The sequence below is a fragment of the Nannospalax galili genome, unplaced genomic scaffold (assembly GCF_000622305.1).
Source record: "Nannospalax galili isolate Female #2095 unplaced genomic scaffold, S.galili_v1.0 scaffold3109, whole genome shotgun sequence".
In the NCBI taxonomy this organism is placed as follows: Eukaryota; Metazoa; Chordata; class Mammalia; order Rodentia; family Spalacidae; genus Nannospalax; species Nannospalax galili.
Genome location: NW_008358944.1, coordinates 158423 through 174805, shown reverse-complemented (window position 1 = coordinate 174805; position 16383 = coordinate 158423). Strand labels below are relative to the sequence as shown.

The 16383-nt window shown below is 42.6% G+C and overlaps 1 protein-coding gene across 1 annotated transcript in view; it reads right to left on the bottom strand.

The window, feature by feature from the left end:
- Positions 1-16078, bottom strand: part of LOC103725294 (dedicator of cytokinesis protein 8-like) — a gene marked incomplete at its 3' end in the record, with an annotated part of 139995 nt that extends 123917 nt beyond the window's left edge. Inside the window, exon 1 of the mRNA XM_017795478.2 lies at positions 15766-16078. Coding sequence (XP_017650967.2) covers positions 15766-15818 — 53 coding nt within the window. The remainder of the gene's footprint in view (positions 1-15765) is intronic.
- Positions 16079-16383: the final 305 nt, after the last annotated feature.

Sequence of the window (16383 nt, the reverse complement as noted above, 5' to 3'; positions counted from 1 at the left end):
CAGCCTGGTCTACATAGTGAGTTCCAGGACAGCTGGGGCTACAGGGAGACCCTGTCTCAAAAAAAAAAAAAAAAAAAAAAAAAAAAATTGGTATCTGACCTCTCACTGCCTGTCAGCTCCCTTTGCTAGTAGTACATCAGTTTGCCACATCTTACCCTATTTGTAGTTCTTCACTCGTGTAAATTGGTAGTGACTCTTGCCCTGGGCCCATTCCTTTTCTTTTCCCACTATACTATGCTGCATAGAAAATGTAATTGTTCTTTTTACTGTGTGTGTGTCTGTCTGTCTGTCTGCACGCATGCACGAGCACACATGCATGTGCCATGGCACCTGTGTGGAGGCCAGAGGTTAACTTGCAAGAGTCAGTTCTCTCCTTCCACCATGTGAGTCCTGGGGATTAAGCTCAAGTTGTCAGGCTTGGTGGTAAGCACCTTTACCCACTGAGCCATGTCACCAGCCCCCCAAAACGCATCCATTCTTCAGTTTCCATCTGTACCTCATAGATGACTTCTTAACCAATATTTTCCATGATTTAGGGCTCAAGCCCTAAGTCTATGTATCCAGCTGCCCTATAGAAATTTTGTGTACTTAAACTCATCTGTGCTAGCTAGGGTAGGACAGATTATGCTGTGATAATAAATAATCTCCAAATCATACTGGTTTGTAAAAAACAAAGATATTCAGAGGGCAATTATTTTTTAATATTTTATTTATTATTATTTTTATGTATATGAGTGTTTTGCCTGCATGTATTTAAGGACAGCTCATGAGCTGCCATGTGGGTGCTGGGAATGGAACCTAGGTCCTCTGGAGGAATAGCAAGTGCTCTTACCTGCCAAGCCATCACTCCAGCCCTTCAAAGGGGAATTATAGCTCCCCTCTGAGGTCTTGAGTCCAGGACTCAGATCAGCCTCCAACTGGACTACTGCATAGAATAGGGAAAAGACATGGCAAATGGCTCCTAATGCTTTTCCTCAAAAGACACCGCCCTAAACAAGGCACAAGTAGAATCTTCCTCCATTCACAGACAGTGGATGTATGTAAATGTATGGTCTACTACATCACACTTTTTTTCTTTCTTGGAGACAGAGTCTCATTATGTAGCCCAGGCTGGCTTTGAACTCATGATCTTCAACTTCCAGAAGGTTGAGATTACAGGCTTGAATCACCTGATTTACTACATCTTCTTAAATAAAAACCCTACAAGGGAAATATAAACTCAGCCTCTCAAAATTAACTTTTAAATTCCAACTTTCATCATTTCTTATTCACATCATCTTTATCTCATTTGCCCTGAATGAGACTCTTGATGTTATTACTTTTATAAATGGGTCACTTTTTTCAATTACAAGACTCTGAAGAAACCCTTGGAAACATATACATATGCATACATATGTGCACACCCCAAGTACAAGTAAAATAAACCTTGAATAATCATATCACCCACAGACAGCACTCCTGGCATGTCCCTCTCATCCTTTATTATATGTATTATCTATTCTTCTCCAGGGAGAAACATGCATATATTTATTTTTCAATAAAATTATGTCATGCTATACATACTACTTTCTGGCTTTAGAAAATTATCAGGATAATTAAAAACATACTTTATCTATTTTAAAAATTTTTTATTCTGCTCTTGCAGAGGACCTGGATTTGATTCCCAGCCATCCTCTGCAAGAGCAGCCAGTGCTCTTAACCGCTGAGCCATCTCTCCAGTCCCTTGTCAGGGTATTTTTAATGCTTTTTTTCTGTCTTAGTTTAAATGTATATGGTACACAGACTTGAACATTTAAAATATACAGCATGACCTCTCTACACACCAGACTGGTTCCTGCCTAGTCCGTGGTCCAGAGATGATCTCTCAGGGACACTTTTCCTTGACCATCCTGTCTAAAGTATCTACACCTCAAAAAGCCTTTCATAATCTTGAACGGCCTTTATTATAGTGGATACATCCTTTTTAGCTGATACTTTGTTTCTTTTCTTATCATTAGAGTATTTCTTCTTTTAGAATAACAGTGCTACGGAGCTTATTCACAACTCCACCTCTACATTTAGAACAGGTCCCAGTATACAGTCAGCATACAGAAATGAGTGAATAAGTATTTAGCTGCTTCTCAGGTCCCACTGATTCCCTTGTAAGTCTCTGCAAAATCAGACCCTTTTCCCCCACTCTCATTTCCCTGCTTACTCCCAAACATCACCTCACACCAGAATGCCTATAGCTCCCTCCTTGCCCTCGCCTGAGTCCCCCAGTCCATTCTGCACACTGCTCACTTTTCTTTCCTCTTACCTGTTTCACATGCCAGTCACAGCTCTGGCCTTCAAGGCCTGGCTGAGGCTTTACCTCTTCTTTAGAGGTGTTTCCTTAGAGCTACAGCTTCTCCAACTTTGAATTCTATCCTTAACCTGCACCCAGCCACGTAATCCAACACTGCTCTGCGTTCTCTGACTTTTACATTTATGTTAATTTGCCCAAAGCAGATGAAGTTTAAGGGTATAGTGTTGGCTTGTTTTAAAAATCTTCTATAATACAAAGAGAAATTTGTAGGCAATCAAAAAACATCTTGATAATATGAATAAAATTATCAGATAGAGAACAAGATAAGAGTGGATGAATTTGATCATAGAATAAATAAGTAAATCTGACTTCAGAATAGGTAAATCTGATTGCCCTTCTAAGGGATGCTGTGAAACAGACAGTGATTTGGAATGGAAGATTAGTAGACAAAGCAAACTAGCCAGAATGTTAACAGGAAGGTGAAAGTCTTACTCCCACAGGGAACAGATGGTCACTGCTGCCTTGAAACAGTTGTATTAACTAGCAGGATGAGGGACTGCTGCATTTTCAGTAGACTTTGAACCTGAGATTTTCCACTAGCATAGGAAGAGTAACTGTCATTCTAGTATAAATTACTGCATGCTCACATGAGTGAGAACTAGTTTGCTTCCCCAGGTGACCATGAATCTCAGTTGAGCAACTCATGAGAAGAGTCCAGCTTCTGCTGAGTGTTCATATTACACAGCAGAAACCTGAAGACAGAGAGCTCAGTCCTCCCCAAAGAAGGGCTGTACCGGTGCTGAACAGTCCACTGCATGGCAGCAAGGCGAGGCAGAAAGGAGAAAGCATTTTTTTTCCATGGTCATTCCTGTGAGTTCATCTAACTTGAAGCATTGCAGAGCACAGGGGGCAACGGCTTGGTCACACCAGGCTAAACATGCGCAACATGCTAGGCAGACACCACCCCTGCTGCTAATCCACATGTGTTCCCTAACTAAGTCTTCAGGCTTGGAGACAAACATCTTTATTCTGTGCTCTTAAAAGCATATATTTAAAAATATGGCTGGGCGTGGTGGCGCACACCTTTAATCCCAGCACTTGGGAGGCAGAGGCAGGTGGATCAGTGTGAGTTCAAGGCCAGCCTGGTCTACATAGTGAGTTCCAGGACAGCTGGGGCTACAGAGAGACCCTGTCTCAAAAAGACCAAAAAAAAAAAAAAAAGTAGTAAACACGTTATCACAACTCAGCTGCTTATCTCAGGCCAAAAGCAAGTCAGGGGTGCATTCATCTGAGGGAGAAAAGAGGGGGAGTTGAAAATATTCTTGGGCATTCCAGGAAGAGAGCAATGTTAAGGAATGTTAAGGAATGATTGGAAAATATTATTAAAATATACATATTGGGGGCTAGAGAGATGGCTCAGTGGGTAAGAGCACTGGCTGCTCTTGCAGAGGACCCAGGTTCCATTCCCAGCACCCACATGGCAGCTAAGAATTGTTGGTAACTCCAGTTCCAGGGGATTGATGCCTTCTTCTGACCTCCTCGGGCATTGAATGACACAGGTGCACTTACATGCACTCAGGCAATGCACTCATACACATAAAGTAAAAATAATAAATAAAATATACAAAATATATACATCATTTAAACTGTTGTTCTTTATAATCCCATGTGGGTAACACTAAGCAATTTATTCTGATAATGCAGTCTTTCTAAAATCACTTTTAGAACTTCTTTTGGCTTTTGTTTCCATAGCAATTTAAGGAAGCACCCAGAACCAAAGCTGTGACTTTATAGTTATCTGCTCCCCCCAATACCTGCAGTACTGGGGATTAAGCCCAGGGCCTCTGATACTGAGCAAGCTCTACCATGGATCTATATCTCCAGCCTTATTTCTCATCTTTAACTCAAATTGATACTATCTAATTTAATGAACCTGTTTGAATGCTAATGAACGGCTTGCTCCAAAAGTCAGACACAATGTACTGCTAGACACACACACACACACACACACACACACACACACACACACACACACACACAAACTCATGACCATGGTTACCAGAGGGCAAAAATGGCAAGGACATCAAAAGAGACTTAGCATTTATTTGTAACATTCCCTTTTTAAAAATGTCTAAAGCAAAGGTAACAAGAGGCTAACAACTGTTTATTTACGCTCAGAGACAGTCAAATATTTGCTAGATCAACATCTGTATTTTCTATACTTTTGAAACCTTAAAAAAATAAAGCCCATTCTTCCTTGAAGGAAAATGATTTCATATCACTGAGTTTATTTTTAAGAACAAATGGTCTCTGACTCTGAAAGTAGTTCTAAAAAGATTCCCAAAAATGTTTTGGATAAGCCTACTGCCCTATCCCCAGGGGCATGACCGAGAGATGGCCTTTCTGCAGGCACAGCATTACCAGCAGAGGCCAGGAGGCTCCCTCCCTTCCAGTTCCTAATTTTGGTTAGCATCCTTGCTCCTTGAAGGCAAAGCTCAGGACTCATTCGTCTTGGTATTTCTAGGGCTAGTACAGAACTTAGAATATAATAATGCCCAACAGCTGGAATGAACAAGAGAACGACCGGACGAACGGATAAATAACAAACTACTAGTCCTAGGGTTCACAGGCCCACAAAAATTTTTAAATCAAGAGATGAGAGAAGGATGGAGCCAGCAAGACAGCTTAGCTGATAAAGGTGCCTCCTGAGGGGACCTGAGTTTGATCCCCAGAATTCACCTAGTGAAAGGAGAGAATCAACACCTACAGGTTGTCCTATGACCTATGAATACATGCTGTGGCACTCACATGCCCACACACATACAAACATAAACAAACGCATAATAAATACATAGATGATAAAAGAGAAGGGGAGGAAGAAGGGGCTGGGAAGGTGGTTCAGTGTGTAAAGTGCTTGCAGTTTCCATCCCCAGAACCCAGGTAACAGCCAGGTGGGTGTGGCAGTCTGCCTGTCATCCCAGTGTGTATAAGGCAGAGACAGGAACTACCTGGAGCAAGGTGACTAGCCAGACTAGCTGAAATGACAAGCTGGGTTCAGGGAGAGACTCTTGAAGACACGCGAAGAGAGCAAAAGAGAAGATATCTGATGTCAGCCTAGAGCCTACACACACGCATACACACACCATATATACCCAAAACAGAGAGAGATGAGAGAGAGGGTGGGTTGATTACAGTTCTGCATTTCTTAATCTAGTTGCAGTTCTGCTTTGATAATGGAAGAGGAGGTCAGGAAGCTCTGCAGTTTCTGAGCAGAGGGATGAGTTAGCCCCAAATGCCAATCCCACAAGGAAGGGAACAGAAAAAGTCATGAAAGATACCCACATTATCACTCATCCAAGGGAAAACATATACAGTGAGCAATGAAATCTGAAATCTTATTTTGTGATAGAATTTTATTTAAAAGGGTCAAGGTTTACACACTCAAAGGAGGGGTTGACTGGATTAAACTGTTAAGCAAAGAAAAAGAACAATTTGAGGTCTACTAACTAGAGCTTACAACAAAATCAAGAAAGATTGTTAGAATCAATTGTTAGAGTAACAATGTTATTGTCAAAATCAATTGTTAGAATAACCTAAAAGTTATTTACAATTGCTTACAAAATTACAATTTGTTTTTATTAGAGAATATGTCCAAAATTGCTTTACAAAGAATTTGCTTTACAAAAGAAATGTCCAGCTGGTCATGGTAGCACACATCTTTAGTCTCAGCACTTGGGAGGCAGAGGCAGGCAAAACTCTGTGAGTTCAAGGCCAGCCTGGTCTACATAGTGAAGTCCAGGCCAGCTGGGGCTACAGGGAGACCCTGTCTCAAAAAGACAAAGAAAAAAAAGTGAGAAAAATGTCCAATAACATTACAAAAGAAAGGAAAAAAATAGAAGTTTTTGATCATCTTTAGTTATACTTAAGGCAAAAAGAAATACATGACTGTTTTCCTTGCTACAAAATGACTTGAGGTCAGTTAGTGACCCAGAAGAGCAACTGGACAGGAAGAGGTTAGAAACATTTAAGGGAAGGGGTCAACACTAGCAAGTAAACATTTGAAAGAACGATAAACTCCTAGTGAGGTGGGGTGGGGTTTGAATGTGGGGAAATGAGCATTCTTAGGGCAATAGTAGGAATGGAAATTGGTGTAACGTTTCCAGGAGCAACATGGTAATCAAAAACTTGAAGAACTGAGAGCTGGAGAGATGGCTCAGTGGTTAAGAGCACTGGTTGCTCTTATGGAGGACCTGGATTCAGTTCCCAGAACCCGCATGACACATATATGCATAGTTAAAAAATAATAAAAATTTTAAAATATTTTTTAAAAACCTTGAAGAACTGAAGCTGGGATGATTGCTCAGTGGTTAGGAGTGCCTGCTGCACAAGTATCAGCACCTGAGTTTGAATCCTCAACATTCATGTAAAAAGCTGGACATGGCTCCATGCATCCGCAACACCAGCTCTAGACCACCAGACTAGCCAAAAAATGGGAGGCTACCCAGGGTCCTTCTCTGGCTTCTGCGTGAATTCATGGGTATGCAAGCGGCTGAACACACATGCACACACCCATGCATATGCTGCACATGCACACACACATACCTGCATACACACTAAAAAAAAAAAAAGCCTTGTAGATATCCTTTTAAACCAAACTACTCCTATGAATTTGTAAGGAAATATTTGCATAAGCACAGAAACATGCACAGGACTAATCCATTACATTCTACATTATTTTGAAAAACTGGACCTTCTCTTAATGTTCAATAATAACTACTTCAGTAAATCATAATATACTTATGTTAACTATAATACAGGTCTACACTGATTGGCATGGAGAGTTGTTCCTGGTATAGTCAATAAAAAACAGATTATAATGTAACACATACAAGATGATTTTGTTTTGATAAAATACAGAGGTAGGTGCATCCAAATGTTAACAGCTATTAATTTATGGGTGGTTGACATGTGGATGTTTTTCCTCTTTGCTTACTGTTCTTTGCTATTTTGCTTTACTGTGCTTTTGCTTTAGATATTTTTAAATTTAAAAAGGGAACATGGGCCAGGAAGATGGCTCAGTGGGTAAAAGCCCTTGCTGTACAAGCCTGAGTTCAGTTTGATCCCTGGAGCCTATGTAAAAAGCCAGATGCAGTGGCGTACGTCTGTAATCCCGGCCTTCCTACTGTTGTGTGCTGGGAGATGGGGACACAAGATGCTCATGAGCTGGCTAGCCAAGGGTATGCTGTGGCTGAAACAAAAGCAACCCTGTCTCAGCAAACAGAAAGATGAGAACCAACCCCTAAACATTGTCTACTGACTTTCATGTGTGCCGAGGTATTTGCATATATTCATAGACACACACACACACACACACACACACACACAAATCAATCAATCAATCAATCAGTCAATGAATCAATCAACAAGGGAACATTACAGATAACCATGAAGTGTCTTTCGATGTGCTTGCCATTTCTATTCTCCTTTCTACTCTCTCAGATAACCACTGTCATGAAGTTGCACTTGGATCTTGTGTGTGTGTGTGTTAGCTGTGATAATGGACATTAGTCTAAAGAATGGAGGACTGGCCTGGTGGTGCATACTGGTAATCCCAGCACATGGGTAACTGAGGTAGGAGGATAGCCATGAGTTTGAGGCTAACCTGGATTACCAAGCAAGCTGACAGGCAATGTATTAGACTAGATGCATGTGGGGCCAGGAATAGACATTTCTGTTGCTTCAACATTTTAATCAAATTTCTCAAAATAAAGAGGATGGAAAGGGTAGGTGTTTATGACATCATCCCATTCCCTCTCTAACTCTGTGTGGGGAGCTGAGACAGGAGCTCTGCTCCCTGAGCTCAACCTCTCTCCCCGAGGAGCCATATGATGTCATATTTTTGTTCGATGGACCCATGACGAAGTAAACACTAGTTTCACAAATACATGAGAATTGTTGGAGCTCAAAAGAGCTCCTACCAAAGAAAATTTCACCTTGGTAGAAGGGTCTTTCATATATGTCCTGTCAAGCATCTTCAGAATATCACTGAAGTTCAATGAGCCTTTTCCAAGAATCTGGCAGGAAATAATTTTAAACTTAACAGACTACAGATCTGAGTTTGATGGCCTGTGAGCATCTATAAATCTTTGGTCTAGAACATACCAGGCAAATGAAGCAGTTCCTGAGAACACTAGTTCCTTCCAGAAGATGCTACCATTGCCAAAGAACAGCACCACTTCACCTCAGCTACACAGTTCGACATGAGGCTACATATATTTCAATGATTTACTATCTTTGCAGCAAAATATTACCAAATGCTTCTCAGAAATCTCCCTGTTATCTCATCTGGTTCTGGTACCTATTCCAAATTAGGTTGTTTTTAATTTAAATTAATTTTATTTCAATTGCTACATAAAAGCATAAAATTTGTACATATTTATGGGATACCATGTGATGTTTTGATACATGTATATCATGGAATGTTTAAATCATGTTAAACATTGTCTCATCAAACTTATCATTAATTTTGACAAGGTCTCCCTAGACCCAGCCCACCTGGAAGTCACTGTGTGGACCAGGCTGGTCTCAGTCTCACAGAGATCCACCTGCCCTCTGCCTCCTGAGGGCTGTGAATATTTATCATTTTCTTATGGGGAAAACTTTCAATATACTTTCTTCTAGCTTAAAATTTTTTTGATTTATTTATTTTTATTTTATGTGTATGAATGTTATGTCTCCATGTGTATAAGTGCACCTATGTCATGCAGTACCTGTGGAGGACAGAAGAGGGTGTGAGATACCCTGGAAGTTGAGTTATGGATAGTTGTTAGCCACTATGTGAATGCTGGGATTCAAACCTGGGTATTCTGCAAGAGAAGTCAGTGCTCTTTAACCACTGAGCCATCTCTCCAAGCCCATTTTCTTCTAGTTTTTTGAAATATACAGTTCATTACTGTTATCTATTGCCATCACAATCTGTTATAACATACCAGAACTTGGGTTAAGATTTATTTTAGTTTTTAAAATTGTGTGTGTGTGTGTGTGTGTGTGTGTGTCTGTGTGTGTGTCTGTGTCTGCGTGTGTGTATATACATCTGTGTATAGGTGCCCACAGAGGCCAGAGGCATCAGATCCCCTGGGGCTGGAGATACCAGGTGGTTGTGAGCCACTTCTCCAGCACCTGGTTGTTTCTAAAAACTTTATTATTATTATTATTATTATTATTATTATTATTATTATGTTTTAGTTTGTTTCTTCATTGCTGTGACAAAACACTCTGACCACTACCAACTTGGGGAGGAAAGGGTTTACTCAGCTTACATCTCTTGGGTCACAGTTCATTAGGGAACCCAAGGTAGGAACCCAGGGCAGGAACCTTGAAGCAGGAGCTGGAGCACAGGCCATGGAGGAATGCTGCTTACTCACTTGCTCCCCTGGCCCCTGCTCAGTCTGCTTTCTCATGCATCACAGACTCACCTTCCCAGAGGTGGCACCACCCACAGTGGGCTGGGCCCTCCCACATCACTCATCAAGAAGATGCCCCTCAGACATGGCCACAGGCCAGTCCAATGAAGACAGTTCTCCAATTGAGGCTCCCTCAACCCAGGTGTGTCAAGTTGACACTAAAGCTATCTAGCACATATGTATAATGGATGTGGAGTGGGAGGACAACTCTTTGGAGTTGGTTCTCTCTTTTCACCTGTTTGTGGGTTCTGGGAATCACATTCATGTCATCGGGCTTTCGCTGTAACCCCTTTACCTGCTGAGCCATCCCAACCCTTTTTCCTTTTCTTTTCCTCCCTCCTTCCCTCCATCCCTTCCTCCCTCCTTTCGTTTCTTTTTTTTCTTTCCCAGTTCTGGGCCTGATACATGTTGGGCAAGGGCTCTGCCATGGAGCCATATCCCCAGCCCTTTTTATATTTAAGTTGTCAAGGCTGCCCTTGACTTTGTGATCCTCTTGCCTTGCCTCATGAGCAGCTGGAATTTCAGGTTGGCGCTTTGGAATTGTTCTTGAATGCAACCTTTATATAACTTTAGTCTTTTATAGCATTTGGTTTTACCTTCCCCCCAAATCACTCATAATAATTGATAATGCCTAATATTCTGTTCCACTTTTTAATTTAAAAAATTCTTTATTATTGTAGGGGGCTTACATGTGCTATGGAGTCTGTGTAAAGGTCAGAGAGCCATTTTGGGGAACCAGTTCTCTCCTTCCACTGTGGGTGGGTTCCTGGGATGGAACTTAGGGGGTCAGGCTTCCTGGGCAAGCACTTGTAACCACTGAGCCATCTCATCGGCACTTTTCCTCTTTTTTCTTTAAATTTTCATAAACAAATGATAACTGTCATTTATTGGGTATAGTGTTGGTATTTCAATACCTATACAGTGCCCACTAATCAAATCAGAGTAATTAGCATTATTTCATCTCCTTATTTTTTTAAATTTTCCTTTATTCTTGAGAATTTCATACATGTATATAATAAAATATGATCATAGCCACTTATTTTTTCCTCCAACTCCCCTCATATCTCCCAACATGCTCCCCTCCCAACTTCATATCTGTTTTTTTAAATTTATTCAGCAAATATTTGTTAAGCACCTACTAGGCCAAACATTGCTCCAACCACTCGCAATTTATTTTTTAACATAACAGCATGTCTTTTTTTTTTAACCCACTAAGTCCAATTAGCATTGCACATACATGCATGGGTATGGGGCTATCCACTGGACCATGGGAAACCTACTAGTGGGAACAGCTTCAAAATAGAATGATTCTCCCTTCCCAACAGCTATCAGCCACCAATAGCTCCAAAGTAAGGGGTGAGGGCTGAGAGCACCTCTCCCAGCTATGCCAGAATTTTAGCCGGCTGACACTATAGTAAATGCTGTTACTTTTTTATCTTAAAACCAAGATGCATCCTGGTATGATGGGTAGGAGGGCAGGATTCTGGAGTCAGACTGCTTGAATATGAATCCCCCGGCTCTGCCCTTAATTAGCTGTGTGTGGCCTGAAAAATGCATGCGACTTCTCTTAGCTCTGTTTCTCCATTTGAAAAATGAAGACTGTAATTGTTTCTACTTCATAGAAGTGAATGAGTTATGCTACGAATGCTGAGACCCATATCTGCCACATGGTAAGCGTGCTAGAAGTGTAAGTCATATTTTTACGTCTTTCAATCTTGAATGTCAGAAGGTCATTAATGCTCTCCCCCTGCATTCTATGCGTTTTATCTGAAGTTCTCGTTTTACTTTAACATTTGCTCAAGTTCTACACCCATTCTGAGTTTGAAAGAAACAAGAAGGCTGAGGTCTGGCAAGGTAAAACCTCGCCTACAGTGCATAAGGGCTTGGGTTTAATTTCCAACAAGTATAAAAGGAAAAAGAAGGAAACCAAGGCTTGGTTAATGGGTTTTCATGGCCTTAGTAATAATCTCCACATTTACAAAAGTAGTAAGCTACAGTAATCAAAAAGAGGTGATTAATAAGAGCGGATGCTCCTTTACAGACTGTGATACATCTAATACAGCTGTGTGCAAAATCCTAAAGGCAAGCGTTACTGTGACTACCTAATTCAGAACTAGTCTCTCTGTTTCAGGGAAATCACTAAAATGAAAACAAATATATACTGCTCACAGGAAGTTAAATTCCATTCTTCCAACTCAGAAAGTGGCACATCTTTTTTGTCTTTTATCTTCCTGTTTAACTATAGAACAAGGGATACAATTATGCTGGATGCTCCAAGCACATTCTAGATGATGGTTTCCAGCACATGAATTCAGGCTTCTGAGGGCAGGAGAAAGCCAGGACAACCACGGGGAGACAGCTGCTGGCAGCATTCTCTGCTTCCTCTGCTTTGGCCCTGGCCCTGTACTGGGCAACTCTGCTTGCAGGAAGCCACAGAAATTTGAATGCAGTGGGGGACATTGTTCAGACTGTGAAAGTCTGCTCATTCCTTGTTGAGGTTGGCTTGTACAGGAACAGAACTCTTAGCAAATACAGTTTTTAACATGTCAGATTTCAATATTTTATTAATAGGAAGAACAGTAGTTTACCCTACAAATTTTAAAAGATTATAAGTAGAAAGGTAAAAAATATGAAGATGTGCTGAAAGTCCTAATGACCACATTTCAATGAGGTCTTAGTTTTGTAATTTGATCTGTTTTAAAAATGAATCGACACACATGCAAGGGTATAAAATACTTTCTTTTCCATTTTCAACACTGCAAAGCATCACTGTTTATACACTAAGGACTGATCAGAAACAGAACAAACTGCTGCTACTGAAATGATTCTTAAAAGTTAATTCCTTGCTTTTAAAGAAAATTCGTAAAACCCATGGGTCAAAACAGCAAAGGCCCCACTAAGACTGCAATCTTAGGAGCAGCCTGTAGTCCTGCCTCTGCTATCGTTGACTATGAGGTCTTGAGCAAGCTGCAGAGCCTTGAGCAACTACGTCTGCTTCATTTTCCTCTTCTGTTCTACTTTCATGTCTGTAACTAGGATAAAATAGCTCAACTTAGGGGAGGAAAGTGTTTATTTAGCTTTGATTTCCAGGTAACAGTCCATCACTTGGGGGAAGGCAAAGCAAGAACTCCAGCAGTTCACCATGTCACATCCACAGTCAAGAGCAAAGACAGTATCTGATCCTCGCTTGCTTGATCACGCTCAGCTGCTTTCTTTACTCTTAGACAGTTCAGAGCCCAGCCCTTGAAGTGGTGCCACCCACACTGGGCTGGGTCCTCCTACATCAACTAACAATCAAAACAAACCCCCACAGACATGCCCACAGGCCAAAGAGATGCAGACAGCCCCCATTGAGACTCTCTTCCCAGGTGAGTCTAGGTGTGTCAAGTTGGCAACTAAAGCTAAGAGATCTTCTGTAAGAGACCACTGGAGTCTCCTAAGGTTTTGTGAGGATTTTATGACAACACAACATCTGGAACATAGTAGTCAACGAGTAATGAATTTTAATATTATATTAATATTAGGTATAGTCTTATTCATCCACTATTCTGAAGTTATTCCTGCCAAGCTCCTTAACATAATTCTTGTACCCAATGTACAAAATGCTACAAAAGGGGGAAAGAGAACTGTATGAACAGAAATATACAATTCAGGGGCTGGAGATATGATTCAGTGGTTAAGAGCACTTGCTGCTTTTGCAGAGGATCCCAGATTTGATTCCCAACACTCACATGGTGACTAACATCTGGCTACAACTCCAGTTCCTGGAGATCCAGTGCCCTCTTTTGGTCACTGAGGGCACTGAATGACACAGGTACACTTACATACATGCAGGCAAACATTCACACACATAAAGTAAATATAATACATTTAGAAATGAAAATATATATTTCATATTCTTTCCTGAAGATTAGGAAACATTTTATTTCACTAATTAGGAACCTCTTGGTAAGATTAGAACACATACTCCATTCCAGTGAGTGTGTAGCGGGTTCTTAGCACAAGAATGGAACACAAATGAGGGGCATCAGCACCAAGAAAGCTCCAGTTGGCCACAGGCATCCCCATACCTAGCCCAAGCTGGTCTCCTCCTGGAAATGCTCCAAGTTCAGCTTTCCTTCCTACTTTTCTTTCTTAGGATCTCAGAGATGATAATGATTGAGATGACATGACAGCTAACATTCATTCAACGTTTATTCTGAGCCAAGCATTACAAGCACTCTGTACTTCCTCATTTAATCCCCCTCACAATCTGGGAGGCAGGCACTATGGGCAGATACTATGACTATTCCCATATGATATAAAAGAAATAAAAGTTAGCTGGGTTTGGTGGTGCACACCTAACAATTGGGAAATTTAGGCAGGAGATTCCTTTGAGTTCAAAGTCAGCTTCGGTTACAAGGTAAATCCTGGGGATAGGGAGGGAGAGAGGGAAGGGACAGAGAGGTTAAAGTTAATAAAGGTTAAGCACATTCAGTATCTCACAGTTGGCAGCAAAGAGCCAATTTGCAAGGAAATCTATTCTTGTTTTCTGTTTTGTTTGAGTGGTTGATTGTTTTGTTTCTGTTTTGCAAGGTCTCCTTATGTAGCCTAGGCTGGCTTTGGAATCTGCAATCCTCTGGTCTCAGTTCCTTAAGGGCTGGAATTACAGGCATAGACCACCATCTTTAGCTCAAGGCCTTAATTCTTAGCCCTTGGGTTATGCCAACCCCCAGTCCTAACAAGACAGCTACCAGTGTTTATAGGGTTGTGGTCACTCATTTCAGATCAACACCACCCAACTTCACTCTAACATCTTTCTGCCTTCATTCCTTGTTGCCTGATTGGTTCCTTTTTCCTGATTGGAACAAAGTATGATGAGGCAGCACTGCACCCAGGAATCCATCAGCAACCCCCATGAACAATCCTTACAGGCAGTCACAACAGCTGTGAAAACCCAACGAGTCCCTGATAATTTCCATAAATTCCATAATTTATGACTTTAGACTAGTACTCTTTAACCTTTGACATTTGTATACACTTCATATTAATAATTAAACTGATTTTACAGATGAAATAGTAAGGTAGTTGAAATAGTTTGCTTACAGCTACACCTCGATGCTCAGTGTGCCTTCTGGAAGTCCTTAGCTCATTCGGGGCTTGTGATTCCTAGTGGCTCAAACTTCACACACTAGCTGCACAATGATATACTTAACTGTGGAACCAGCTTCTCACAGGCTCAACTGAAAGAAAACTGGAACTCCTCCGGACTGAGGCTGCCCTTCACGGCGAGTTTCCCATTATCTTTTAACCAGGCAGTCTAGATTTCCCAGGTCAGGGCAAAAGCGCCCCCAAATACTTGTCAGCAGTTTTCAGTGGAGGAAAAACTGCAGTTGAAGCACCTCCACCGAGAACTCTGGGCAGTCAACCCGCTTAGATTTAGTGTGTGTAACTTGACGAACTGGCGATCCCTGGCTCCTTCGCTTTCCTGGGGTGCTTTAAATCTTTAAATGTCAGCTACGGCTCATTCCTTTTTGTTTATTTAAATGAAGAATTTTTTTTCAATCACTTTTTCCACTTCATGGCTGGCTCCTTTTTGGATCAGGGGAATAAAAATAACGATGTCAACCAGGAGCCAAGCTTTTTGTCGAAGTGGGAAGAAAGAGCCCTACTCAGGACCACAGACGTCTGGAAGGATCTGCCTTAAAGCAAAGCTTTCATTTCACCCCTCCGCTTCTTTCCCCTTTTCCGAGCTCTGAAAGGAAGGAGCGATTCGTAGGAAAGTCCTCAGCGTGCACCGCACACCCGGGGCCCCGCCACCTGTCGGGTTGGCAGGGACCGCGCAGGCGAGGCGGGGCTGGACTGGCGGCTCAAGGGGCGGCGGGGAAGGGCGCGGCGAGTCGGACAGCCTGGAGGACCCGGACGCGGCTGAACCCCCGCGCGCTCCTCAGCTCTGCCGCCGCAGCCTGGGGACCGGGAGGGGAGAAAGAGGAAGGGCGGGCGGGCAGGAAGCGCGGCGGCGCCGAGCCCGCGTCTTACCTGTTGATCTTGAGCGCGAAGGCGCGGCGCTCGGCGCTGGGCAGCGTGGCCATGGCTCGACCGCCTCGAGGCTCGCGCGCTGCGGGGAGACGGGGCCCCGGCTCCGCACACTAGCTGCGGCGCCCGCCGCCAGCCTCATCTGTCAGGCGCGCCGGGAAACTTCCGCATTTCCACCTTCGCCGCGCAGCTCTCGGGGGAGGGCCCTGCACCGCCGCCCGGCCTGGCACGCACCGGCGGCGCGCGCTCCCCCCGGCTGACCTCAGGCTGCGAGGAACGCGGGCCGGTGACCCGGAGACCACGGAGCGCAGGCCGGAAACGCCATCCGTCCGGAGCCGTGAGCCTGCCAGGGACTGTGGCAAACGCGGGCAGCCCGCGCCTTCCGCCCGCCGGGCACGACTGGCGAGGTACAGAACCAGGCCTGGGTTCTTGGGGATGGGCCTTAGGGCCTTATTAAAGGTTGACACCGGTCCTGGCAAAAGACACTTAAAAAAAAAAAAAAAAGTGGAATTCACAGGACACGCATCAACTTTTTCCCAGAGAGTTATCATTCCTGAAACACTATCAGAATGGATCCATTCAAGGAGTAAATCTTAGGAGTTCTATGTTCTCTTTTTACAA